Source organism: Vidua chalybeata, chromosome 20 (genome assembly GCF_026979565.1).
Source record: "Vidua chalybeata isolate OUT-0048 chromosome 20, bVidCha1 merged haplotype, whole genome shotgun sequence".
NCBI lineage: Eukaryota > Metazoa > Chordata > Aves > Passeriformes > Viduidae > Vidua > Vidua chalybeata.
The window spans coordinates 9363956-9389969 of NC_071549.1; the positions used below are offsets into that span (position 1 = coordinate 9363956).

At 42.3% G+C, this 26014-nt stretch overlaps 1 protein-coding gene across 12 annotated transcripts in view; it reads right to left on the minus strand.

Annotated features, from left to right (window-relative positions):
• BCAS3 (BCAS3 microtubule associated cell migration factor) overlaps positions 1–26014 on the minus strand; it is a 299398-nt gene that overhangs the window by 211356 nt on the left and 62028 nt on the right. For all 12 annotated transcript variants that reach the window (XR_008434298.1, XM_053960985.1, XM_053960983.1 and 9 more), the window contains 3 exons: positions 25178–25271; positions 15616–15749; positions 7955–8219 (listed from right to left, as the gene is read on the minus strand). Coding sequence is in view for 11 of the 12 variants with exons in the window: in XM_053960985.1 (XP_053816960.1) it covers positions 7955–8219; positions 15616–15749; positions 25178–25271 (493 nt within the window). In the remaining variant the exon portion in view is untranslated. The remainder of the gene's footprint in view (positions 1–7954; positions 8220–15615; positions 15750–25177; positions 25272–26014) is intronic.

Below are 26014 nucleotides of genomic sequence, written 5' to 3' on the forward strand. Positions count from 1 at the left end.
CTTGAGAGGACAGGACTCTCTGAGCTCAGACTAACGCTGCCCTAATGAGGTTATCGTGCAGGCAGCCTCCGGGCGCTGGGGAGAGGCTCTGTTGCTCCAATTTCTTGCACAGGGGAATTTTGCTAACACTGTCTGCTGGTGAATGATGAAGCGCTTGAGAAAACAAGAATGCACTATTGCTGCCCCTCGTCGTGTCCATCCATCATAATTCAGATCAGCACAGATTTCAATTCAAAGCCTTCTTTCAGAACAACTCCGAGATGCTTCAGCATTGTAAACTTTGGAAAATTTCCGTGTCTCAGACTTCTCTTCCAAATGATACAGAATAAAATTATCTTTATGAGCTTAATGTTTTTTGTACTGAGACAGCACAGTCAGAAAAACTCATCTGCTGGTCACAGAAACTGCAAAATGAACTGGGCTGGGAATTTCTGAAGGACATATCTGTGTGCAAATGTGTTCGGTGAGGAAATAGGGAAAGTTTAATGGCAGCCCCTTACCCAAAGGGCTGAGCTAACTACAATTTATTTTGATGATAAACTACATGTTAATACATCTGTGATTTTTTTATCCTCACCTTTCCATCTCTGACTTATTTTCCCTCCGGTTGCAACCATAAGAACAAATATTTTAGCATCTGAATTCAATCCCGGTTGAATACATGAGATTTATCCCAAGTTATGTGGAAAAAAAAAGAAATGCCTTGAGAACCACTGCATCTGAGAACTTGATAATAATATCCATGGGTAATTGTAATAAATGGCTTGTCTGAAACACCCATAGGATAGGAACTGAAGCAATCTGTCCCTCTTGCACCCACCACACACCCTTGGCAGCTCTGCTCTTTTACCCATGACCGTTGAGGATGTTTTCTGGCTCCGTGACAGCATCGTGACTCAGGTCATGAGAAGTGTCAAAGATGCATTTCCTTGAGATGGGAAAAAGCAACTGATTTTAACAGCCCACAAGGGCTAAGCGAAAAAGAATAAGCTCAATCAGCACATTTAAGGGTAAAGACAAACCTTTTAAAAGATAGAAGTATATTTGATTTCTAATCTTAATGCTTACGTTTCTTTCCATAAAGTGTTTACATTTTTCAGGCTACCAAAGATGCACAGTTGATTAAATGCCTTACTTAAGAATAATAAACTGGAAGAAAAAAAAAAAAAAAAAAAGAGGGCAGCAAGGGCAACACCCATTTACTGCATAATCCATCACCAATCATATAGACAGGGAGTCTGATTCAGGCTGCCCTGGATTCCCAGAATACCCACTGCCAGGGGAAGCAGAAGGTGTTTGGGCTTGAACTCAGCATGTGCATCAGATAAAATGATTGTTCCCACCAGCTCTTGCCCTATTCTTTCCCCTTGTTGGTTACTTACACGGAGCTTCACATGCTTTCACCTTCCCTCATGCCAAACCTCCCTTGTCATGCAACACCCTCCATACTTAAACCTCCTCCTTCAGCTGATACAGTCTCTTGAAAAACTCTAGATTCTACTTTCTCACCTTCTGATCCAACATATTACAGGCTTGTATCAGGTGAGCAAAGCTACTTTCTGTCATTTCACTGATGGCAGCTCCCTTGAACCACTTACATTCCTTGACCCACCAACAAATGTCTGCACTGCAGTGTCTCCCCTGTGCTAGACCACTCTTCTCCTGACCTAATTCCAGCCCTTCTCCTTTGTGCTTTGGCCATGAACCATGCAGAGAATCTTTCCTGCGTCACTCCTTCAGTGACCAACTCTTTTCAGCTGCGCTGAAATCCAAATCTTAATCCTAGTGATGGCTTTTATGCTGATCACACTCATTTCAGCTGCACACAAGTGTACTAATTAAAAAGTGTAACTAATTAATAAGTGTACTAAGTGTACACACAAGTGTACCTAACCCTCTGAACTGAGGCACTGAGAAAATGTGAAGTTGAGCATGTTACTTCTCATGGATCATTAATATCATTATTTATCAATTTCCAATTGGCATCTGCAAAACCCGATCAAAGCACTGCATCAGCTGCAGGATGTCGTTACTACTTGCAGTGTACAGAAAGGAAATGCACTAGCCTGTCTTTTATGTACCTGCTTAGCTGGGGAGATTTGCAGATGGAAAAACTTGGCTTTACTGTAAACTAAGAGGGAGTAATCAAAGGAACAATTGAAATAACCACAGAATTACAAACTGTCATTCAGTAAGTCGTTTTCAGATAAACACTTAAACTTCCAGTTACCACTTCGTGGACTCCCTCAGTACCTGACTCTGACACATCAGCACTTGACCCTCTCAAAATTTCCTTCCATTTGATGTTACCAAGACTGAAATCATCCATCTTGACAGGAAAACTTCAGTGGGATGCTCACATCTGTGGTAATCCCACTCCTCTCTGCCTTCCCCTTTCCCTTCACCTCGTGATCCATCTCTGCCATCACAGTCTCCTGTGCGCTGCCGATTATTTCCCCTCTGTCTGTCTACCCACAACATTCTGAAACAGTTTGCTCTGACCACTGCTACAGCATTTGCTGTGCTAAATCACTCATAAATTTTTACACTCCCTATCTCCAGAGCTGCAATTCCCTTCTGATGTCCGTCTCCTTCAATTTTCAATCTATCTGGGATATTTGAAACTTCTCTTTCAAATATCAACACAAACATGCCCCAGTCTTCGATCTATGCTGTTTACAAAAAACCTGCTTCAGAAACACTTGATGTACAGACACGAACTTCCCTTGTGACAGAATTTATCAGTCTACTTCCCTACTTATCTGAAGGGAATGGATCTTTTCCTTCCACTTCAAAAACTATCCAAAATACACCACCCACTTCTTTCACTCCACTGATTCTCTACCCATTACAAAAAAAAAAAAAAAAAAAGAAAAAAGGAGTGGAGGAAAAAAGGCAGCTAAAGCACAGCAAACACAGCTTCCTCAAACCCAGCAAGCTGCTGGCCGCTTCCCAAACTGGTGATTCCAGCTCTTCCCACCTCTTCTCCCAGCTCTGCATGTGGGACCTTCCATCGCCACCACCGAGACTGCTTAAGAAAGAAAGAATCATCACAGACTCACAGAATGGTCTCTAAAAGTCACTAGCAGAAAATTCCCACCAGGTAAATTAATTTTGGGTTTTTTGTTTTTTTTTTTTCTCAAGAGCCTTAAAACCGTGAAGAGTAAAGGTGAAGGTGTGAAGAGAATCGCTCGATGCTTCAGGCGGCACAGAGAACGTGAAGGGTTTGTAATTGAAAATAAATAAATATTTACGATGCCTATACGAGCAGCTCAGTGTTTGTATTAGCGAAAAAGAGAGGGGTTTATCCTCATCGCCACCATTTGTCCGTGTGCCGGCGGCTCCACGCCAGGTCCCCCCTCAGGGCCGGCCCCGCCTGAGGCGCCATGGCCGGGGAGAGGGCGCCCCCTGCAGGCCGCGGCGGGTGAGGCGGGAGCGCTGAGGGAGAGCCGGCGCGGGCGGCGCGTCCGGGGCGAAATCTGCGCTAAGAAACGGAGCTGCGAAAGGAATTCTTTGAAATTATTTGAAATGACGCTCAAATTTAAAAAAAAAAAAGAGCCGAGTGTGACGCTGTGAAGAAACGCGGCAGTGACACAAATAGGAATGTTAAAAGCACGATAAAACAATGCGGGCCGATGCTGCAGCTTGCTCTGCTGTTTCTGCGCAAAGTGTTTCTATCGTGAGACGCTACAAAGAGAAAAATTAAACTTAATAGAGAGTTTTCCAAGAACCGTTGTCAGTTCGTGTTCCCAGCGTTTCGTGAAGGAACTGCCCTCCAGTGCTTTAAGTTATTAGACAGTTAATTTTCTTTGAAACTATTTTTGTCTGCCTCTCTCTAAATAGGTGGTTTCTTAAGTGAGTGTTACTTAAAGGAAACCAATCTGTTTTTCAGGAAGGGCTGATGATGTCAGTCCTTTCAACTCTGCTTTCCCATAAGAATTCTTCTAGTAAAAGGAGTTTCACTCTGGGAAATAGTGAAAAGTAACGTGAAAATATGTAAAGCATCTCAGGCTGCATGTTTATCAAACTTCTAGTTTTACGCTTGGATTTAAATCATGTTGTGATTGTGACAAATGAAGGAAAAGCGAGAGAAAACCTTTTGATTTTTAAACTTTGAAAAGATTTTGCAATGAAAAACGTGCCATACTAAAATATTTATAAAGAGAAAAATACAAGCCTGAATGCACTGTATCGAGAACAACATGGTTTTTTAATAATTCTAAATTTATATACTCCCTCTCAGCATCGGCATTAAATCTGAAACAGAACCACGGCGTACTATGAACAGTTTTTTTGGCAAATAAATAAATACTTCAATCCCCAATGAAATTCAAGGCAAATTCAGAGAGTATCATATTATTATGGAATATTTTTAGTAGGTGTGGATGTGTAGCTGTAGATCCAATGTTAACTTATTTGATTATTATTTGTTCTGGTGCTGGAAATTCGTGCAGCCAACAGCAGAGAAAACCGAGCGAGCAGAGCTACACGGACTTTATTTTACTGGTGGTGGTGCAAGAATTAATAACATTGTGTAAATTTTAATTTGCAGGATTAAAATAATTGCAGTTATGTGTAGTTTTCAACCGTCCAAGTAAAGGATTGCATTTTTACAGCTAAATGCTCCTTGCTATTCATATGTGTCCTGAAGAGAACACGGAGATGGTTGCAACACCAAGGACATTGCTCTGCTTTAACGACTCATCCCTCAATCCTCACAGTGTACCTGTGAGACAGGTAAGGGCCATAAACCCAATTTTATACAAGTGAAATGGTCACATAAGGCCATACTTTACCCTAATGTTCACCCCAACAACCAACCGATGTTGTAATAGTCTTATAATAGTAAAAGCCCATAAAAGGATCCCTACATAACTCAGATATTCCTGACAACACACTCTGGCAATCCAAGGGAATGACAAAAATACAACCTCGCTGCATTAACAGACAGAACAGCCCAAACAAAATCTCTGTCGGCTATAAAAGGTGCAAAGGGAATATCTCTTTATCATCCTCTATTTAACAGTTTACTTCATTCTGCTGGAAAGAACAAAGGCAAATAATGATTCATTTGGAAATGAAATCATCCCTACCCCCAGTAAAGGCTGACTTTGTGTGGGTAAACAATCCTAGGGTGCTCCAACACAATGTAAATAGATTGCCTTGCTACTATATACACAGCAAACAGTTTCATTTTGAAACTAGGAGGAAAAAAACAAGTGAGAAAAATACGACAGAGCCCGAGCTCTGACAATATTTACAAGAACAAAAGCTAATCATAAGTTACCATCAATAAGTTACAATTGCTAAGCAAAAGGGAAGATAAGACAGATATCAGCAGAAAGATTAAAAGCAGTTTTTTAATGTAGGGTTTACTGAAAGTTGGAAAATATGTAAGAGGAAAATGGTGATGACATGACTCCACACAGAAAAATCCTCCAGTTTGCCACAATCTCCTCTGAATCAGTCACTTAATCAACACCTTGTCCCAGAGCAATGGTGCTCTCCAGGACACGGTCTCTGGCTTTACTTCCATTATAATCATCTGCACTTAGAGGGGTGATTAAGGAACATAACAGTTATTCTTCTTGAAGAAGGCTGCAAAATTAAAGTCATTCCACACGCGGGGAACACAGAGATTATTACTGTTGTCACACAGCAGAGAGCTGACAGACAAAATCAGCTGAATAAAATTCACCACGGGTTGCAGAGCGAGTTAGAAGTAAAGCAAAGAATTAAACCCAGAGCTGCTAATTTTCTGTTTCGAGTACTCGTTTACACTTCTGTCACCAGACTGCCTCGACTCCTCCAAACAACAATAATTTAACATTATAATATGGTAAGGAGCTGTTGCAATCTGAGTAAACACATCTTAGCTCACAAATTAAAATAATCATCGGTCTCTGACTAATCCTGTTGCCACACACACACACACACACAATCCCTCTGCTGAAAGTTGCTCTGAACTTCAGGGGTCTTTTACAAGTTGATGATAAATGGCTTTTTATAAAAAGCTTAGAATAGGGTTCAATATCCTGCCTGCCTTCAGCCAGGGGAACTGAAAGAAATGAAATGAAAAAGCAGCAATAAAATTACTGAACATATTACAGTATTTTACCAAATGGACTCTTTCAAACACAACTTTTTTTTTTTTTCCCCTAATTTTTTTTTTGAGGCATCTGTGCTAACTTCTCTATAAATCCCCACAAATTTCTCATGGAAAATGTTCATACGAAGTTTTGCGAGTCACCAACACACAATCATAGCACGTGTCCAACTTCTGCACTGCGGAAGTGATGAGCACAATCTGTGTGAAGTCCTCCAGGAATCAAAGTCACCTTCCTGCCTTAAGTCTCAGCACCCATGTGCAGACTTCCAGTGGAGCTGTTTGTTTAAACAGAGCTGATTTTCAAGCAGTGATGACTGCACAGAGATCTTGAAAGAAATCTGATTTATTATCTTTCAAGAGAGACATCTGCAAACTGAAGCCCAGAACTCTTGAGACACTCCCCTAAAAGCTGCTGCCTCTCTCTCAGTGACTTGTCCAAGCATGCCTGTCTCCTACCTCCACCACTGAGCATCCTGAAACTGCTGATTCTTCGTTTTAAAAAGTGTCAAATCTATTCAAAACTTCAAATGCACCTCAGAGTATTGTAAAGGCAACAACTTACTGCAATTTCCCTTGACAGAAAATAGAATTGGCTGGGTGATAGCCACACAAATTGACAGTTCCTTCCTCTCCTCTCCATGATGTTCACAGTTACAAGTAGTTGGATGTGCCATAGCAAACCTTTGGAGCACTCCCCAGCCTGTTTCGGGCTGAGCTGCTGTACAGAGATGAGAGGAAGTGAAATGGTAGATACACAACTGTGTCCAAAGAGGAAGAAAGTTCAGAGCATGTTTTGGGTGCCTTCCAGTGGCTCCAGGCAGAAGAGGATGGCTCCAGAACAGCCACGCACAAACCTTTGTTCAGAGAAGTCCAAAGAAAGGCAAAAATAGAGAGGGCTGTTCTGAGACAAGTCTGGTTCCCTTAATAATCACCAAGTCATAAAACAGTTCCTTTGATTCAGAAATCCCACAAAGGTTCTCTCTATAGCAGAAAGCCCAGCACATAGTTGGGCTTTCACAAGAGCTCCTAATCCTACTCATAATTAGGGAAGAGGGACTGTTCCTGGCCATTTTTAATACTCTCAGACTGGAAAAGGGTGGCTGCCTCAAACAAACTGCTATTCAAACTTTCACTTCCATGGAATTTGTGACTTACTCTCAACAGAAAGGAGGCATAAGGATGCAGCAAATCCTGACTGCAAACAAAACAGCTTCTAGCACAGATCTCATGAAAGAGGAAAGCTGAAAGGAAAGATAAACTGGAAAAGCTGTGACATTGAAAATTTTTGAGTATTTTTTGAGCTCCCCTTCACATCCTTCGAGTTTCTCCAAGGCACATCCACCACAGGAACAGGACAGACAGATCAGGACTTACAGATTTCTTCACCTTTACACATTATTTGTCATATTGTTCCCCTCCACACACACACACACAAAAAGTAGACACAAACCTGTGCCACCAGCTTCCCACTGCCTTGTTCCCACATTTCTCCTTGAGCAGTATTTACTGCAGATATCCAGATGTGCTTTGTGATCATCAAGGCCAGTGAGCAATCAGAATTTTAAGCAATAAAATGAATACAGACAAGTTTACTGACTGTGTGCTACATGGAAAACAAGACTTGGAACCTAAAGACCCCCAACCTTTCAGTTTTGAGTAGAAATTATTAACACACCTGTGATAGCATCAATTACTTAGAGCAAGCTGCAAAACTACAACTGTCTCCACCTTGGCTCATTCCTGCAGTATCTGCTTACATCACGTATTTTTGCACAACATCTACATAGCATTTTATGGAATTTGTATTATCCTCATGACAGGAAGAAAGGAAGAAAGTGGATTTACCATGGAGAGGTGAGCCAGAGGGGCTGCTGGACAGGCCGGGCACGGGGCTACAGCGTCCGCCCTGCTTCGACGTCAGCTCCTGCTCGATCTCCTCCAGCCCCGCGCTCTTCTGGAAGCGGCTCATGCGATTGACCACCCGTGGGGACATGTGAGTCCTGACACAGGGCTGGCCTCCGTAGGGATTGATGGGGAAAACGTGGGAAGTGCCTCGGAGTGTGCTGACCACCACCCAGCGGCAGTCGTGGCTGAAGGAGATATCCTGTACCTGGAAAAAAGGGGTGACAGGGGAATGAAGCCACCAACGTGCACACCTCCAACACAGGGGTCATGTCTCCAACACAAATCTGAACTGGAAATGGGAAAAAAAACCCCTCACATTTAGGCAATAATTTGAATTTTGGTGCACTTATCAATGAACTTAGTATTCAGTATATACACTGTAATTCACAGTTCCAAATTTTGTGTACTTTTCAAAATATTCAGAGATTATGAAAACAAACCATGCTGCAAAGTGCTGCAGGAAGCCACAAGATCTTGATGTAGTTTTCACACAGAATTTTGTTCTAAAAAGAGCTGGGAAATTGTTTCAATTACATGTTTTGTATTTGCTTGTTTAATCTTTAGAGATTGCCCAAAAACGGGAAGAGGGAGGGATGAGAAGAAAAGAGAGAGATCTCACCACTGGGCCTGATTTTGACAAATACTGGTACAAGTCTTATTTTAGCTTAAAATGCTCAGTTTTGAAACAAATATAAAAATACAGTTAAATATTTTCCACTACGGTTACTCCTTGCATAGATCTCAGATACGAAGTCCAGAAGGATTTAATTCTCTTTCAAGTGTGCTTCACACAACGCTTTGACGGAAAGCAAATTCTTGTTCCTGAAGGAATGCTTTAAAAGAGAGATTAAAGTTTGTTTCCAAGCCCGTCCTGGCAGACAACTCAAGAAAACAAGTAGTCGAAGTTAAAATGATTTATCATAGAAAAAAAAAGTCCTGAAACAATTCTTACAAAAATGTTTTTAAAGGTAAAAGCTGACTAAAAGGAACCATGGACACAAGTGGGATTTACCACGGCAAACAAACATATAGATGAAGGATTAGTTTTCATTATATTATTAAACAGCATAAACTAAATAAAATTCTTTAAGATTTCACTGAAGCCAGTTTTACAATGCACTAGGTACTCAAATTGGAGTAAACACTGATAAAATCTTGACAAATATTCCAGAAATGCACTCCAGCTATTCCAGACAAAAGCAGCAAAGTATCCATCGAAGTGCAAGTTTCCAACAGAGCCCTGAAGCCTTGGAGATAAAAAAAGGATTTAAGTCTGGTGACTTGTGACAAGATATTTGACTGACAGACTGTCACAACACAAAATGCTTCATCAACATTAGCGAGATAAAGCTAAAGCAGCGCTGCACACCTGCTGCTTTCAGTCCTGGTGACGTCCCCAAACCAGCCGCCAACGATGCAGCTCAGCGAGCTCCCCAAACCTGGCAGCTTTGGCACGTCCAGGATTCAGCTCTGACCAACCCACAGTGCTGCACTCGGAGCTCCCAGTCTGCTTACAAAGTGTTTCACCTTAACAGATTGCTCAGAAGGGATTAGAGACCCCACAGGGATTAATAAGGGCTCCTAAAAAACCCCAAAGGCTGTGGAGTCAGGGAAAACGATGGCATCAAGAGTATTTCAGTACTTGCTGCTAAAGTGGCAAATTCTCCTGCTCAAAACCAAACATATGAACTGTGTAGAAACTGCCACTCTCAGTTACAACAGAACTATGAGATAACAGAGAAAAAATTCCATCTCACTGTAGCATGCAACAAAACTGTGTGTTTCTACTTTAGTACTCAGTTTCCAGTTGGCACCCTGAGGGTTATGTTCTTTCAAAAACTACACACAACAGCCCTGGCAAATGACAACCCCAGCCAAGAAACTGGGAAACAATCACTACAGGATGTTGTTTTTTTTTTCCCTCAGTGTAAACATTACAAAGAAAAAAAGTATTCCTGATCTACAGGAAGCAAGTGTGGAACTCCATAATCCCAAATGCTCTCTTTAAAAAAGCGCTCACAAACACTGGCCGGAGTCAGAGTGGGCATCGTGGCCACGGCTGCCCAAAACACGGCTGAAACCACAAAGGCAGAAGGGTTCTAATGCTCAATAGTAACATGGAAAAAAAGCATTGACAGAAGAGTGTGCAATGAATTAAGATTTACAGGAACAGAGCTATGAAACCCTGCTCAGCAGTAGCAAAGAGTATTTTGGAAGCTGCTGTTCCATGTGATTCACCTATTGCTCACTGCTCTCAACACGGCCTCGTTTGTCTTTCACAGATACAGGAGGAGCAGCAGAACCGCAGGCAGTCCAAGGAGATGATTCAGAGAATATTTCCAATTCCAAGGGCATGAATTAAACACGCTCACACCAAACCAGCACAAATCCATCTGTGCAACGCGAAGGAGCCCGTAACTCTCCAGGAGAACTGGAAGAAGGCATGGACCAGGCTGAAAGGCTAATGCTCATCGTGGCAGTCTCAGAAACAACTTCAAAAATCAGCTGTGTCCGTGAATAAAGCCCTATAAATTATGTCCTGGGCCGTGCTGTTCCCCACCACGTTCCTGTACATTACGCCGAGTTCTCGACTGCTCAGAGTATAAACAAACTGCACAGTGGCCCATTAGTGGTTTTCAAGTTTATGCTAAGCGTTGCAGTTTATTGCTGTTCTTTAGGTTAATGTACTATTATTTCATGTATTTATAATATATTTCTGGATTTGTTGTTAATTATGATGTAATGTTTAGATACCAAAGATCAATCAAGACCCCATAGTGTTTACAGATATATGTTAATAACACCAGATCTCTCACGATGCAAAGTTTATTCTATAGCTCAAGGTCAATGTCACATTTAATACTCTTGTCTATATTTTAAAATTTTATCTATCCTCTTCTGTCTGGACCAGTGAGGGGAATTACAGACCTGAGATTTTGTTTAATTTGGGAACCCGTAAGATGTTTTCAAATTCTTTTCAGTCCTAGGCTCCCCATGTTTCTTGCAGGCTCCCTTCAGGTACTGGAAGGCCACAAAATACACCACTCCAAAGCCTCCTCTTTTCCAGGCTGAACAATCCCAATTCTCTTTGCCTTTCCTCATATGAGAGGTGCTCCAGCCCTCTAAAACATTTTGGTGGCCTCCCCTGGACTTCCTCCAGAAGGTCAATGTGCTTCCTGTCTTCTCCTGTTTCCCTCCAATTACTCTTCTATGCTTCTTTAGAACTTGCACTTCTCTATTTCCCTGTGTTTTGAACATTATGATGTAAAATCCTCCAGAAAACTGAATTAAAATGTAGCTACCACTCAGAGCCTGCCCTGAGTGACACAGTCAGGTAATTTAATATACAGAGTCCTCCAAGGACATGGCACATGTCAACAGCTCTGCTGAGGATCAGCTTTCAATACTGTACAGTTCAAAAAATAATTTCTGAATCACAGAATCACAGGATGGGTTGGGCTGGAAGGGGCCACAGAGGCTCGTGTGGTTCAACCTCCCTGCTCAGACAGGGTCAGCCCAGAGCACCTGGCACAGGACTGTTTCCAGGTAATTCACATAACAGAAAACCAACCTCACAATGCTGAACCTTGGATTTCAATAATAATGATCAGAAATAAACCACATTTTGATCTTCCTAGCACTCTTTTTTTCCTTCCTACCACCCCTCTGTCAGTCATGTGGACTTACACCAGGTGCAATCTGTATATTCTTGTGCATTTTACTGCATTTAATTAAACTTGGAGAGTAAGACCAGCAGTGCTGCAACAGGAACGTGACCTGTTCATGATCACTGTGCTGTGTCACAGAGAAAAAACACCCTGATTTGAAGCACAGGACTTAAGTATTGAATTATGCTGTGCAGGGAGATGGCAGAAAGAAAAAAAACCAGTATCATTAAGCAATGAGAAAGAGCAGCAGTCCCGAGGAGGTAAGGGTCAAAATAAATTAGAAAACTGGTCTGTATGTGAATTTTTTTGGCCGAGAAAATTAAGGAAATGATGTAGCAACAAACATAAATGAAAAAATAATAAAATCACAGTCTACACAATATGATTTATCAGACCCACACAGACCCAACTGTGTCTCCCCAAGTCCTCAACACTGATTTCAGTTCTGTGTAAAAGCAAGGGCAGAATGTGGGCACAGTGAGAGATTCACGGGGGGCCTTTAACCAGAGCTGAGCTCTCTGTCAATGCCTGAGCCTGCAAACACCACTGCTCGGGGCTGCATCTCCCCAGGGCAGCCAAGCTACTTCTGACTGCAGCAGCTTCTTCTTGTCAGCTCTCATCCGCCGCCGATCAACTTCCCCAAACCAATCTTGATTATTTCAAACCCACGCCCAGCTTCTTTCCTAGAAATAAGAAAATCTTCCTAGTCTTACAGAGTCTATTTCAATAACCAACTATGAGCATGTCACACACAGGAAGGAATTTCTCGTGGCCATGGAGATTCACATCCAATATTTGGAAGTTGTTCTAATGTTTCACTACCTGGGCACGGGGGGTGACACAAGCTTGAACAGTCTCTGTGGAATCACATCACTGAAGCATTCGTGCGTTCCCTGGAAAAGCGTCACATCACACGTGCCAGGCTGGAATGTTTTTATCATTCCCTGTTTACCTTCTCCAACTGCAGTCACTTCTAGCTGCAGTTTGGAACTGGGAATAACAAAAGTCAGACAGAGGAAAGGATTACAGAGGAGCTGGCCAGCAGCCAGCTGATGCTATCGTTACGTTTATTTGTCCTAGGCTGAGATAATGCTGTTTTCAGGGATTTTGTTTTTGCTGTTTACAATTTCAGATCAAAGAGAAAGGATCATCAGGTGACAGGCTAACTTTCATCTGCAAGTAAATGAGCTTCTTCAGTTCAGAACATGCTATGCCTTCATTAAAGACCTTCCAGAATGCTCCTGGGTAACAGTATGAGTGCAGTAAGTGTTGCCTCACAATGCAAGAGGTGGAGGACAAGAAAATGTATCCTTAACCAAAATGTGCAGCACATACACATGCACATTTCTCCTCTTTCCAGTTGAACTGTGCAAGCACAGGTCCTCTGAGAGGTTCAGTTCTCTCTCTGACTCAGTAAAATACAACCAGCCCTTGCAATGGACCTTCCTGGTATTACTCAGTGCTGCTCTTTGTCCTCTTAAGGAAAAAAAATATAAAATCTAAAGCACGAGTGGCACTCAAAGGCTAAAAGATTTTAATCTGGTACAACCAAAACAGGGACTTCTGCCTGTGTTTGCAGAACAGTGACTTTGAACGTTGTGACCTTGGGACTCAGTGAACTATCTGAGCACTTCACATTCTGCCATGGTCACTGGCTGCACAATTCCCTTCTGAGGCAGAGGTCTGCCTTCCATCCCACCCCATCTTCATGTGAGTCACAAAAAGGAGATTTTGGGAAAACCGGGGTGAAGCTCTGTCAGCCAAAACCTCATGTACAAAAGCAGAGCTGATTTCAGCATGGGCATAAAAATCCCACATACAGTACAGCCATAATGATGATGTTTAAACAATTTATAATGGGTACTAGCTAAACAAATTCTGACACTGATAATCAGTCATGTCCATCAACACAAATTAGGACTTTTTATAGCTCCAGTACAGAAGGTGACCTTTAAGACCATTGGCCTTGATTCACAGTTAGTTTTAAACCAGGGGGGGAAAAAGAAAAAAGGAAAAAGGTCTGGTAGCAAATGGTATAAATACTGTTCTAATCAGACAGGAGGTACAGAGGCTCCCAGTGTGGGCTGCACTGAGAGTTTTATATTGAACAGTCTCCAAAATTCTTGTCTAATGCTCCTCATACACGAAATTCACACAACAGAAGAGCAGCACCAGCAAACTCTCCTCTCATTGAACAGCTACAAGTGCTGTTATTCCAAAAGAAAAACGTAAAACAATCCCTCATATTATATAAGTATTTCAAACTATGTGTGTTGAGAATCACAGGTACCAATGCAATATTGTTTAATTATCCAGGGAGTTGTGAAATCCACTAACACACCTCAGACTGGTAAGAATTTTCTCCATTTTATGCCATTCCAAAAGCTATACTGTTCACATCCCAAATGAAAACTGTGTGGCAAGCTAGGAAAAAAAATTTACTATGTTGATTCTGAGAATTTTAATGCAATGCTTTCACAGAGATGCTAATACTATATCCCAAAAAAACATGTATCAATAAGGGTTTCTTCTCTAAAACGTGTTCTGTTTGGTTTCCAGTGTGTGCCTTGAAAACAAATTTATCAGCTGTAAAAACCAGAAGAACATCTTTGTTCCTCATGACTGAAGTCCTGTGCTTTGGGTTTCAATATTGAGACTTTGTATGAAGGGAGAACAAAAATAACTCTAAAACATTAAACACATTATAGAACATGCCCAAGTAGATGGCAGAGTATGTGCATACACACAGATCTCACTGCTCTTTGTAATATTTATAAAAATTATTTGTTAGTACTATATATATTATCCCAAATGAACAGTTTGTCCTGATTTTCTCTCACTTTCCAGACTGGTTATTCCTTCTTATAGTAAACCATTGCCTCTAACAGCAATTCCACCTTTCCAGAATGGTAGCAGGAAGGCTTTAGAGTATTTAAAAGACCAGAAATGTAAATTCACCCCGATCAAAACTTGATCAACCACTGCTACGTTCAATAAAGCTCTTGTTACAAAGGTATGGTGAGAAACTTGAGGGAAGCTGCTCAACTCCCAGGGGAAAAAAAGGGTTTGAAGGAACTGTAATCAGGTACCTGAGCTCCCAGTGCCAGGGTCATAATCACAGAGCTCCAGGCTGTCCCTGTCACAGTGCTCTACATCTGCCAGGCTGTCACAAGTCTGTGCTTCCCGTGTGTAATTGCATCAGCAAGTGCAATACTCATTTCTTACCCTGTGGTGACATTTTTATTCCTGTATTTAAAGCAGGTTCCTCAGCAGTTCCTCAGAGCTCCAGAGGTGAGGCTCTGCTGCTGCTCGCTGTGAAGGACTCAAGCAGAACTCACTGCTGCCACAGCCCTGCCAGTGGGAGCAGATCCCTTTTCCCCACCTCACCAGCAAATCACTTCACTGAGCATTGCTTAAAATACAATTCCAGACTTCTCCACTCTTGGATAATATCCTAACTTAGCCCTCCATCTCTGGGAGGGGGATTTTTCAACAGGGAAGTTAAACTGGGGAGTCTCTGCAGGTTTCCCCACTGTGCTAAGAAAAGTTAATCACAGCCTTTTGATTAACTCTTCCTTTCAACTCTTTAATTGTCTGTCTGTGGCTTTTACCACCAGAGTCAGGCAAACGCTGACAGTTCCTTCACGGGCACGAGACAAATGTTGAACATGTTACATGAGAAAAGGTTAAGTGCAAACACAGCCAATAATCGGGGCTCTTTGGAGGCAGTGCCAGATCTGAATAAATCTGACAGCACCTCATTGCAAAGGGCAAGAATTTATTATTGTCCAGGTTAAACGCTCTGCTCTTATCCCTTCTGTGGCTGGAGCACAAGAAAGGCTCTTTGTGTGCTGAAACAAACATTAAAGTGCCAACATACACAGAATGTATAAGGTGTCTGGGGATTATTCTTCAGCAAAGAATTTAACTTACTTTGGCTTCAGTCTCTCCCCTGTGAAGTGTGTACAAGTGATGGACGGCACTTTGTGATGATGACCAAGGATGTGTCAGGATTTGGAAAACATGGAAATCGTGGCCTAATGTGTCAGTGGTGACCAGCAACATCCCTGGGTAAAAAAAGATGAAAAAGAAACACAAAAGCACAAAAGATTAATCATTGCAAAAGAAAAGGCTTAATGTGTCTGTCTAAAAAACACTGAGTGTGGCTTACATTTGGGGTTTGGAAACAGAAGAAAACACAGAAAATTACTGAATTGAAAGGGATTCGCCTCATAAAAATGAATCAGGACTTCAAGTGAAATCATATTCACAGTACTACTACTTAAGTATTAATATATTAAGATAGTATTACAACACAAATCTATAAAAACATCTGAAAAATCTGAATATTCCAACTCAACTTGAGAACTGTGTGACCAATATGAAGCATTGAAGTGATGAATGTTACAGCAAAACCCCCAAATGCTCTTCCCTGGGCGAGAGCCAGTCTAAAAAAGATTGATGTCTCCACAATAACAATTTTTGGAAGAAGAGATTATGGAAATCCAGCCAAAACAGCCCATACCAAAACAATCCTGAAGAAGCATCTTCCTTTTAAATGAAAGAAACTGTCTGATTTATTGGTGAAAAGCAGAGTTAAGAGCTTTCAAATGAAACACTAAATGAGGTACCAGGTTCATTAAAAACAGGTCACTGGTGGAGGTACTGAAATGATTCAATTAGATCAGCAGAACCGCAGTAACCTACAGCTGCTATTTACTTTTTCATTCCAAAATGTCTCAATCCATAACCCAGTTTTAAACATTTACAAAGATATTTGAAGACAATTTGCCATAAATTTATACCCATTTATACAAAAAATTAAGTATTTTTGTACATATAAGGAAAATACAGCAGCATGGCAGAACTTAGGATTACAGTAACAAACTACAGATTTATTTTTCTGTTATTAATGAAATGTAATAGGTTATCACCCAAAGTAACCCTCTGACATTTAGTTAACATCAAGTACAAAGTGATTTTAGCAGTTTGATGGTGACGTTCTAAATAATTTTCAGCGTACCCATCTATTAAAGAAAAACCAGGAATTCCCACTCAGGTCTGTTGCAACATTTCTCCACATAAAGCACAACTGAAACCTTTTATCCTGCAGGAGGAGAACTTAGTCCCCATGTTTTACATGACACTTATTGAGAGGATAAATGGTTATCTTATTTCTGCCATAAATGAGTGTTCCATTGCCTTCATTTATTTACAGGTGATACCAGAAATTGCTTTTTCCTCTGCTGCCCCAGATACCAACAGCACACATTTGAAACCTCTCACACATTACCACTGATTTCCTACCTTATGACACTTGGAAAATTTTAGTATTGAACGGTAAAAAGCGTGCCAAGCAGCAGAGTTAAAATTAAGTGTGATTAGCTTTTCTATGGGACCACCATTTCATCACTGGACTCGTACCCTGAGTGTTTTCCCTCTGTGGCAATCCTGGAATCCAAGAGGTTGGGTCCTTTAGGCCCAGACAGAAAAATTTCTGTCTTTTCTTCCTGGTCCTTTAGACAAAGAAAGAAAAATTCCTTTGGCCACAGAGGCCGAAGGCTTGGCCCTGTGGGTCCAATGTCCTGAAACCCCTGCCAGGGCAACGTGGCACCCTCAGAGCCTGTGTGGCACCAACAGGGCACACCTCAGCTCCTCCAAAACCTCTGAAAGGAGGATCCTCTGAAGGCAAACACGCAGTTCCAAGGCGCTGAGGCCCACCAGCAGCAAGGTACAAAATCCAAATTGCTCTCGGAGACAAAACTGCCTCCAAGCTTCCCCTCAGCTTGACCACTGAGGCTGGCAGGGCCAGGCCCGGCCCGGCCACCCACGCTGCACCCAGGCATTTCCTGCAGCTCGCACAAACGCACCATCTCACATCTGAGCTCAGCAAGATTCCCTCCAGCAGACACACTTTTACTGTTCCCGGCTGTTCCTCCGGGCCCGAGTGTTAGAAATGAAAGGGAGTTTGTTATGGAGCTGAGAAATCCGGGAGAGCGCTGGGGTATTATGTTTGGGCGGTAAGGCATGTGAGCTGAGGTTGGTCTGGATGTTAATGTTGGCTTAACTGGCAATTTCCTTGATTTGTAGTGACTGTGTTGATAGGAAATACAGCTCAAGTTGCTCGGGTGCAAGGCAGCCAAGCCTTTCGTGTGGGATTATGCACACAATTTGCATTAATTCTGTTCTGCAACATCACAAACTACACTTCCCTTCTAGTGAAGTGTGCGGTCCTCAATAATATATAGCATTTCCAGCAGAGAAAGCTGGAAGCAAAGAGGGGTTTGTGTGCTGGAATTAGGCTGCTGCTGTTACTGGAGCGAGGATATTCCAAAAGATCTAATTCAAACCAGTAAGAATTTATCTTCTCTATTCCCATGTTTGTCTCTCCTCATGCATTAGACACTTTATATAGACGTGGAGGGTGCTTTGGGTGCTTTGGTGCTCTCTTATTCCCAATGGAAAGGACCTTGGAGAAGGAGAAGCTGGAGGAGATGGATCCATAAGACTTCTCTGAATACTGAGCAGACAAGCTCTGCAAACAGGTATTATTTCCTCCCCCAAGGTTTGAGAAGTCTTTTATAAATGCAGACCCAGGGCTGAGCGCACCCAGAGATCCCAGCAGAGCGTTCTTCGTGTGGATCCGAGTGCACGGCACGGCGCACGGAAGATGGTAAAAAAAACCCTTAAATCTGCCAAAAATCGGTCTGGAACTGGAGACAAAATGCTGTGCAATGATCCTGAGCCAGTGAAAACACCGGGATCACCATCCTGTGTTATCCATGCAGTCCATGGGTGTTCAGCTCAGCGGGATCTGGTTTCCAGCGCTGGCGAGAGCCGCAGGTGTCTGCGGGTGCTGCAGGGAGGGTATCATCCCCCCTGCTCCTCACAGGCTTCTTCCCCACCCTCTTCAGGCAGAGCAGAGCTCACTTGGGGCACAAACACCAACACCTGTGGCACAGGAGCCCCCAGAACCCGTGGTGGTCCCTGTTTGTTCCCTCAGTGACACCCTGGATCCCAAGTGACATTCACTTGTCTACCTGCAGCTCTGAGCAGCTCCAGATGATGCTCCCAGCTCTTGGTTCCATGTGTGCTTTGCCTTTGGGTTTTCTGGGTTTGGTTTGGGGTTTCTTTTCTCTGTTTTTGCTAACTTGAAGGAGTGCAGAGGTGAAAGATAATACATTTGTGGCTGGAAAGGATTTGAATTAAAAACAGAAAGATGAGTGGTATCTGATTTGGCAATTTGTATCTAATCTAAATTCCTGCTGCCTGTCCCATTTGGAATAAATGCATTTATTAGATGAAAGCCCAGGGAAAACAGGCCCTTCACTTGTATTAGAGACTCTTTTTCAGTAAGTTAAAGGAGGCCCTTTCACACCCACATTTGCATTTGAAGTACAAATATATTCTGGCAGGACTTGTATCAACACGGAGGTCCCAAGCACAACACCACAGATGGGAAAGAACGTGTATTTATAAAACAGCATTTTGAAATCTCTTCCTCACCCCTGTTATTCAAACAATAAATCACCCATGTTTCAGAACACTGGGCTGGGGTTTGTGGTGGGATTTTCCAGCTCTCATTACTTCACACTGAAGAATCCCAGTTTTCCATTATCACTGCTCAGCCATTTTGTTTCTCTCTCCATCTCCCTGCAGCATCCCAGCAGGAATTGCTAATCCCAGCGGAGAAACACAAACCAGAATCCTGGTCCTACCTCACTTTCACTTTCAAGTGCAGGAAACTTCAACTCAAGCTTCTTAAGAGGCCTCGTGAGTTTTCCCAAAAAGTTCTTTAGACGGAAATACAGGTTAAAGCCGTGCTAAGTTCAGTCTGAATGTCTTCTCTTATGAGGGACTTTATGGGTGAATAATCAGAGATGAAAAGTGAATAATTCTTGAGGATTTCCTGCTTATTTTTCCAACTGGCATTAATCCCTGTTTAACAGATAACAGCTGAAATTCACTGCAAGTCTTGCATACACAGGACCCAGTGGAAATTTATGTGTAAACCAGACTTCATTTAGTATATATCTCATTACAAAAATTCTGATTTTGCTTATCCACAGTATGAGGGTGCAGCCAGATTAAATTAATGACTGTTTTACTGTGTGGTTGTTTTAAATCCACAGAGATGATTAAAATCCAGTTTCAAAGGAACAGATATCCTAGATGGGGAAAAAAAATTAGCAAAGCTTTGTTTTACCTGCCTTAATTTACAGCTTCCTACTTTTCCTGCATTCTGTTTGGGGAAACAATCAGCTTCTTTCAGGAGAGAAATAAAAACACGAGGAATATATGCATAAAAGGAAAAACTAGTACAGATGTAGACTGTGGGTTAAGAGCTATTTATGCAGTATCAGAAGACTAAACCAGACTCTGGCCTGGCCATAAACTAAGCCCACGCCCTAAATGAGGTGCCAAGCCACAAAAAGCATTTGCGTCAACTGGGAATACAAGGAAAAGAAGGACTTCTAATTATAGGGCCTGGAAGCGGAAGCCAGGAGCGACTGGGAGCTGAGGCTGCGCCGTGTTTATCTGAGAGCTTCCTCCCCCCTGCCTGATGAGGCTTGGCCTGAGGGTGGGACTGGAGCTGCTGATGGGACACCGAGTTCTCAGCTCCTGGCAGCGCCGGGGGCAAATTAGAGAGCGCTGGGCAGCCCCACCACATCCTATTTATAACACCTCCCTAATTGCAGAGCTGTTGATTGCGTGCATAGAAGTGAGGTCCACACGGCTTGGAGCTTCACCAGGAGCTTCCCTTCAGTTTTCAGAGGGTTTTCCACCTCCCCAAACTGTGCCACTCTGCCAGCACCCACTGAAGGACTCGACACCTTCAAGCTGCGTTGGCTTTCTTTGCAAAACACCAAGGGCACGAGTGCTGGGAATCAGGCACACATCAGCACGGAGGGAATGTGCATCCATGGATAGTCTGCATTTAGGAATGCAACCCTCAGATTTCCATGCCCAGCCACGGAGAGACCAGTCCAGCCACTGCACCAACTCACTGCCTGTCCAAAAAGTGATTAAAAGTATGAGCCTCTCACACTTCAGTTTGGAAATCTGACGTGGATCCCACACAAGGTTGGTACCGAGCTTTGGAGGTTCCCAAATGACAGGCTCGGAGCGCTCAGGGGAACCACAGCGACTTAGAGCAGCTCCTGGCTCAGTCCATACGGATTTCTCCTGGCACTGCCACCTTCCACAGGCTCACTGGGACAGGATTCCTGTTCCACTGAGCTCCCTGGGCTGAGCAATTGCATTCATGTGACCAAGTTTATATGGCCCATGGTTTTCTGAGGCATCTGGCCCGACCCAGGAACAGCAGCTTTATTTATACCCACTCAACCCCTCTCCCAGGCAAGTGAAAATACAGCCAAACATCAGAGCTGCTCAACCCCTGGGTACTCCCAAGTGGACCATGTGCTGCAGTTACAAAACTGGGTCTCAAAAAAACCTTAACTAAACAATGAAATTCTGATTTTAGCAAAATTCACCGCAAAATAAATGCAAGCACGTAAAGATTTAATGTAAATATTTAAAAAATCCCAAGAAGTCAAAAGAAAGAGAAGCAAAATAAAATATTATTTTGTGAATAAATAACTCCCTATGACTCTTATAACTCCTAAAATACTCCATGGCTACAGCTCTTCCTTCACAACCAACCCAAAATGCAATTCTTGATCAAGCCATCAATCATCAAGGATTCCTCCTTTTGGTGACATGGGACATAGGGACACAACATTTGTAACTGCAACTCATCAAACTGCTTTAATTTTAACATATTTGTCTTCCAAGGCAATAATTCAAGTTGAAAACCAGAAGAAAATGAACAAAAAAACTGAAGAATTATTCTGTCATTAAATAATTACAGCTTGATTTACTCTCCAGGAGTGTTTTCCTGCCCACACTCTCTCATCAATAGGAAAAAACTTGTGCAGAGGTGTTCCAGTTTCAGCCTCTTTAACTATTAACTCAAGGCCACTGTCACGTTTCAATATAGAACATTAAAATAATCAGAGCAATTTCAGGTCTGTTAAAGGTGCAGTCAGGCATCCCAAGGGGGACACAGTTTAATCTGTTTTACTGCTGGCCCAACATTAATTTTCTTGTTATTAATGGGTGGAAAATCTCTTTTGTAGCCAAGGAAGCGTAATTATTTTAAATTTTCAATGTCTTGCACTTCACAGCTCTCAGCTGCCAAGCTGGCAGGAGCAACACTTCTGGAAAGCAGATCATTTATTTACCAGAAAAGAAAAAAAAAACCCAGATATTTATAAATGAGCATAATTTTTAGCTGTTTACTAATTGAGAATCTTATTTGAAACTTTCCTCTTTGACACTAAAATTAGAATGTACCTACCCCGTCCCATCGATTTAAAAGCTGATCCTACTCCCAAAATTGAGTGTGGATTTAGCTATAGAAATCTTTTAATCATTGTATTTTCAGTTTGTTTTAAGGGCTTTTATTGAAAAATATTGTCTCTTTTGCTCCCTGTAGAAGGGTGAGGAGCCAGGATCAAGTCCTGCAGCTGGAAAACCCCTCTATGCAGTATCTGAGTCCAGAGAAAAGCTTTTATTGGGAAAAGCTGTCCCAGGAGAAGACCACCAGGAAGCTTAGGTAACAAAATGTCCTTTTCAGAGGCTCTAAGGCTACTCACTCACCTTAACAAATGGGAAATTGAAGCAGAAGCTCTAAAAAATCAAACGGGATAATTCTCATCTTTCCTGGCTGCCCACAGGGTTTGTTGTACATATAGTTCTTGGCAGTGCACAAACCTTCCAAAACCAGGAGTGAATGATTTAAACAACCTCTGAACAGACATGAAAACTTCTACACTTAACTTGCCTCCCAAACCAGATACAAGGGATGGAGATGTTTGTATGGATGCTCCTGGAAATCCCATCTGGAGCCCAGGAGGCCAAGTCCAGCTCAGGCTCTGCACTGACCACAGCAGGAATTCCCACAGGAATTGGGATCCCAGCACAATCCCCTGCTCTGGTGGGCTCAGAAGCTCAGCCCAGCTTCCAAAATTATTCATTACTGGTCTGCATCACTCGAGGCTCCCATGGAAAGTGGAATTCCAGAGGAAGAGCAGCAGTGCCCACATGAAAATGTCCTGGCATCGTCCTCCAACACCAAACTCAATGTTCAAACACCAAGACTCCAGAATTACTGATCATATCTAAAATTTAGGGCTGATTTCTCTACACTTTATTTCATCTATAAATTGTGGAAATAACATCTCTACAGGTTTTTATGTTCCACTTATTCCCACATTGCATCCTCGAGACCTTGTGCCCAAAACACACCTTCCTTGAGGAACCCAGAGGATCTGGCCCTTCCTTCCCTCTGCAGGGGCAGCAAGAAGAAACTTCATGGGCTAAAAGAACAGACTGTCCACTGGCTGTGGAGAACTTGCTCAAGTGTAGGCAACAATGCATTTAGCAACTCAGCTTTAGCACAAATAAAAAACATCTATACTTTGCTTTTAAATGTGGTGAAGTAAAGACAATTGACTGAAATAAAGCTGCAGCCTTTAAGTAGACTTTAAAATTATTCTCAAAAGCACAAATAACAATTCCTGTAGTATGGAGAGATGTGGATCATTTACACACAAGTTGGTTTTCATTATCACAGTTCATAAAGGCCTTTATACCTTTGATCTGTCCAAATGAAGGGAGGATTCTGCTCGTTTTTAACACAATAAAAACCTATAAAGGGATCCTCCCAAAACTCAGGCCTGAGCACCTGTGCAGTTCCTGCACTGAGACACGATGGGATTAAGGGGTTTATCAGACCCAGAAGTAAAACTTTCAGTGAATCAGAGCAGTGCTCCCTGTTTGCCTCCCCAGCACAGCTCTGCAGGCACTGTGTGCTGGTGCAGCCTCACAGACACTGCCTGGAATTAGGAATAAAAGTGGGGTTTCAGAGCAAGCAGCCAAGGACAGAATCAAAAGCCACCTCTTGTTTTGTTCTCTGTAATGAGCTCAGCCTGATTGCCAATGACCACTGGAGAATGAGCTGGGATGATGCTACAGCCCTGGCTTCAAACAAAATCCTGCCTTGATGTTAAATAAAGAGCTCACAATCCTGGGCTAAGTGCTGCTCTCACTGGAGGAAGAGTTCTCTGCTGGTTTGTCCCCATCCCTCCTGCAAATCTCCCAAGCACACAGCATCTGCAAGCAGCCAAAAATAACACCACTTAAAGAAGTGCTTTGCCATTAAACACCATCTGATCTAAGTGTCACTCTCCAAGTTATTGTCATCCCCAGTACCTGAGCAAACCAAAGAATTGAATTGTAATAGATGTATCCAGCAATTTGCAAAAATAGCCTTCCTTTTGAAAAATAACAAGTTCATTTGGTTTTGCATAAACATTCTGCTGGCCTTTTAAATTTACACAATCCTAGAAACTCTCTTAAGGAGGCATTTAATTAATATCTATTTACCATTCTAATTTAAGCAGCTGTATTTATTTCACTTATTTATGTCATTTAATTAGCATTGCTCCACTTTAGGTATCATCCTTCTTCCAGAGCACAAAGCAAAATGACTGTTCTGGAACTGAGGATTCTCAGTTCACTGCACAGAGCTCCATGAAAAATTCCCTTCCAAGAAAATCCAGGCAGATGAGAATACAGCTTTTCTGTCACAAAATCCCAGTGAACTGCACTGCACTGTTAAAGAGTTCTGACACAACAGATGGGGTGTCAGAATGACACCAACTGGTCAGCAAAAGTGAAAACATAAATGACAGACATTTAGTTTCATTCTCTGAAATGTGACTTCACCCTCCTGATCTTCATGGCATTTGCTGCATTTTAGAAATTGTTAATTTAGGCACTGGAAGCTGTGGATTCCCTGACCATTTCCCTGAGTGCTGCTGCAATCAGCCAGAACATTGTTTATCTGCAGACAATGAAATGTTAATTGTCAGATTAATAAGATCAATTAATACACAAGAGTTGTAGTAGTTGTCCCTGCTGCCCACAGTCACTATATAAAGAGGAAGGAGAGAAAGAAGCACTTTTGAGGAGTTTCTTACAAGTATTTTCAGATTTTAGTTGATTTCACTCAGGAGAGAGGGTAAGATCACAAACTCTTAATTAGCAAAGAAATAATAAGTTACTTTAAAAACCAATGAAACTAATTTTATTTCTGTATTTATGGAGGACTACAATTTAATCCATGTGCTGATCCTCTGGATACCTGAGGATCACAACCATGTGTGCACCTGGCTGGCAGGATCCCAACAGACAGGAATTCCTCAGCAGGAAGAGGGACTGAATCTACTGAATCCCTCCTACCACAGTAAAAGAGTTGCTAAAGTTTGACATTTCCAGAAAAGACAAATCACACATCCAGCACTCCACAGAGCAGGTCACTGCAGTGTCCCAGTGGGACCAGCAATCCCTCCAAAGCCAGGGGACTCATTCTCATGGGATTTACTCCTTGTTTACATCCATCCCAAAACCCAGAAGGATCTCTTACCACTGGGGTTAAAGGCCATGCAGCAAATGGGCTTCTCATGAGCAGGGAAATGGGCCACGATGCCATCGCTGTCTGAGTCCTCACTCACCAGGACCTGGGGACAGAACACAGCCCAGGTTAGGGGGGAAAACACTGCAGAGGGAAAATCCCCATTTACTGACACAGGGATTGGTGTGTAGGTGCTCACACTGACAGGGCACCTGCCTGTCAGCTCAACACCAACCATCCTGGGAACTCTCTCAGATACAGACACATGAGACCTGCTCCAATAACCAGAAAGGATTATCCACTTTATGCCTGACTTCCTATTTGTTTATCATATTCAAATTAGGGAAAACAGAAAAATAGTCCCATTTTGCTCCATGAATTATTGCTGACTGCAAAAGAGCTCACTACACCGTGCTGTGCAGGAAGCTCCATTTGAGGTTTCCAATAACAAAATGACATCCTAGAAAGAAAAGGGAATATTTAACCCTTACATAAATCAGTATTTTGATCCCAAGTACATCAAGCAAATAAGTGGAAGACCAGATCAAACCCCAGAGAAAGAGGGTTTGCTTTCCAGGGGTCTCTCAGGTGGGAACAGCACAGCTTCCATCCTGCTGTCAGTGGTGCTGGAATTGAGGGATCTGGATTTCCAAAGGATGCAAGGAATGCCAAGGGTGGGAGCGTGGATGGAAGCAGCTGCACTGTGGAATTCACAGTTAACAGGAATTTTCTCCAACTTGAAACTGCCTCACTCAATATGAGGTAACACTGTTACAAAGGATGCTATCAAAAAAATCAGGCCCTCATAAAATACTTTCTTGTGAACAAAAATGGAATTAAAATATAGCA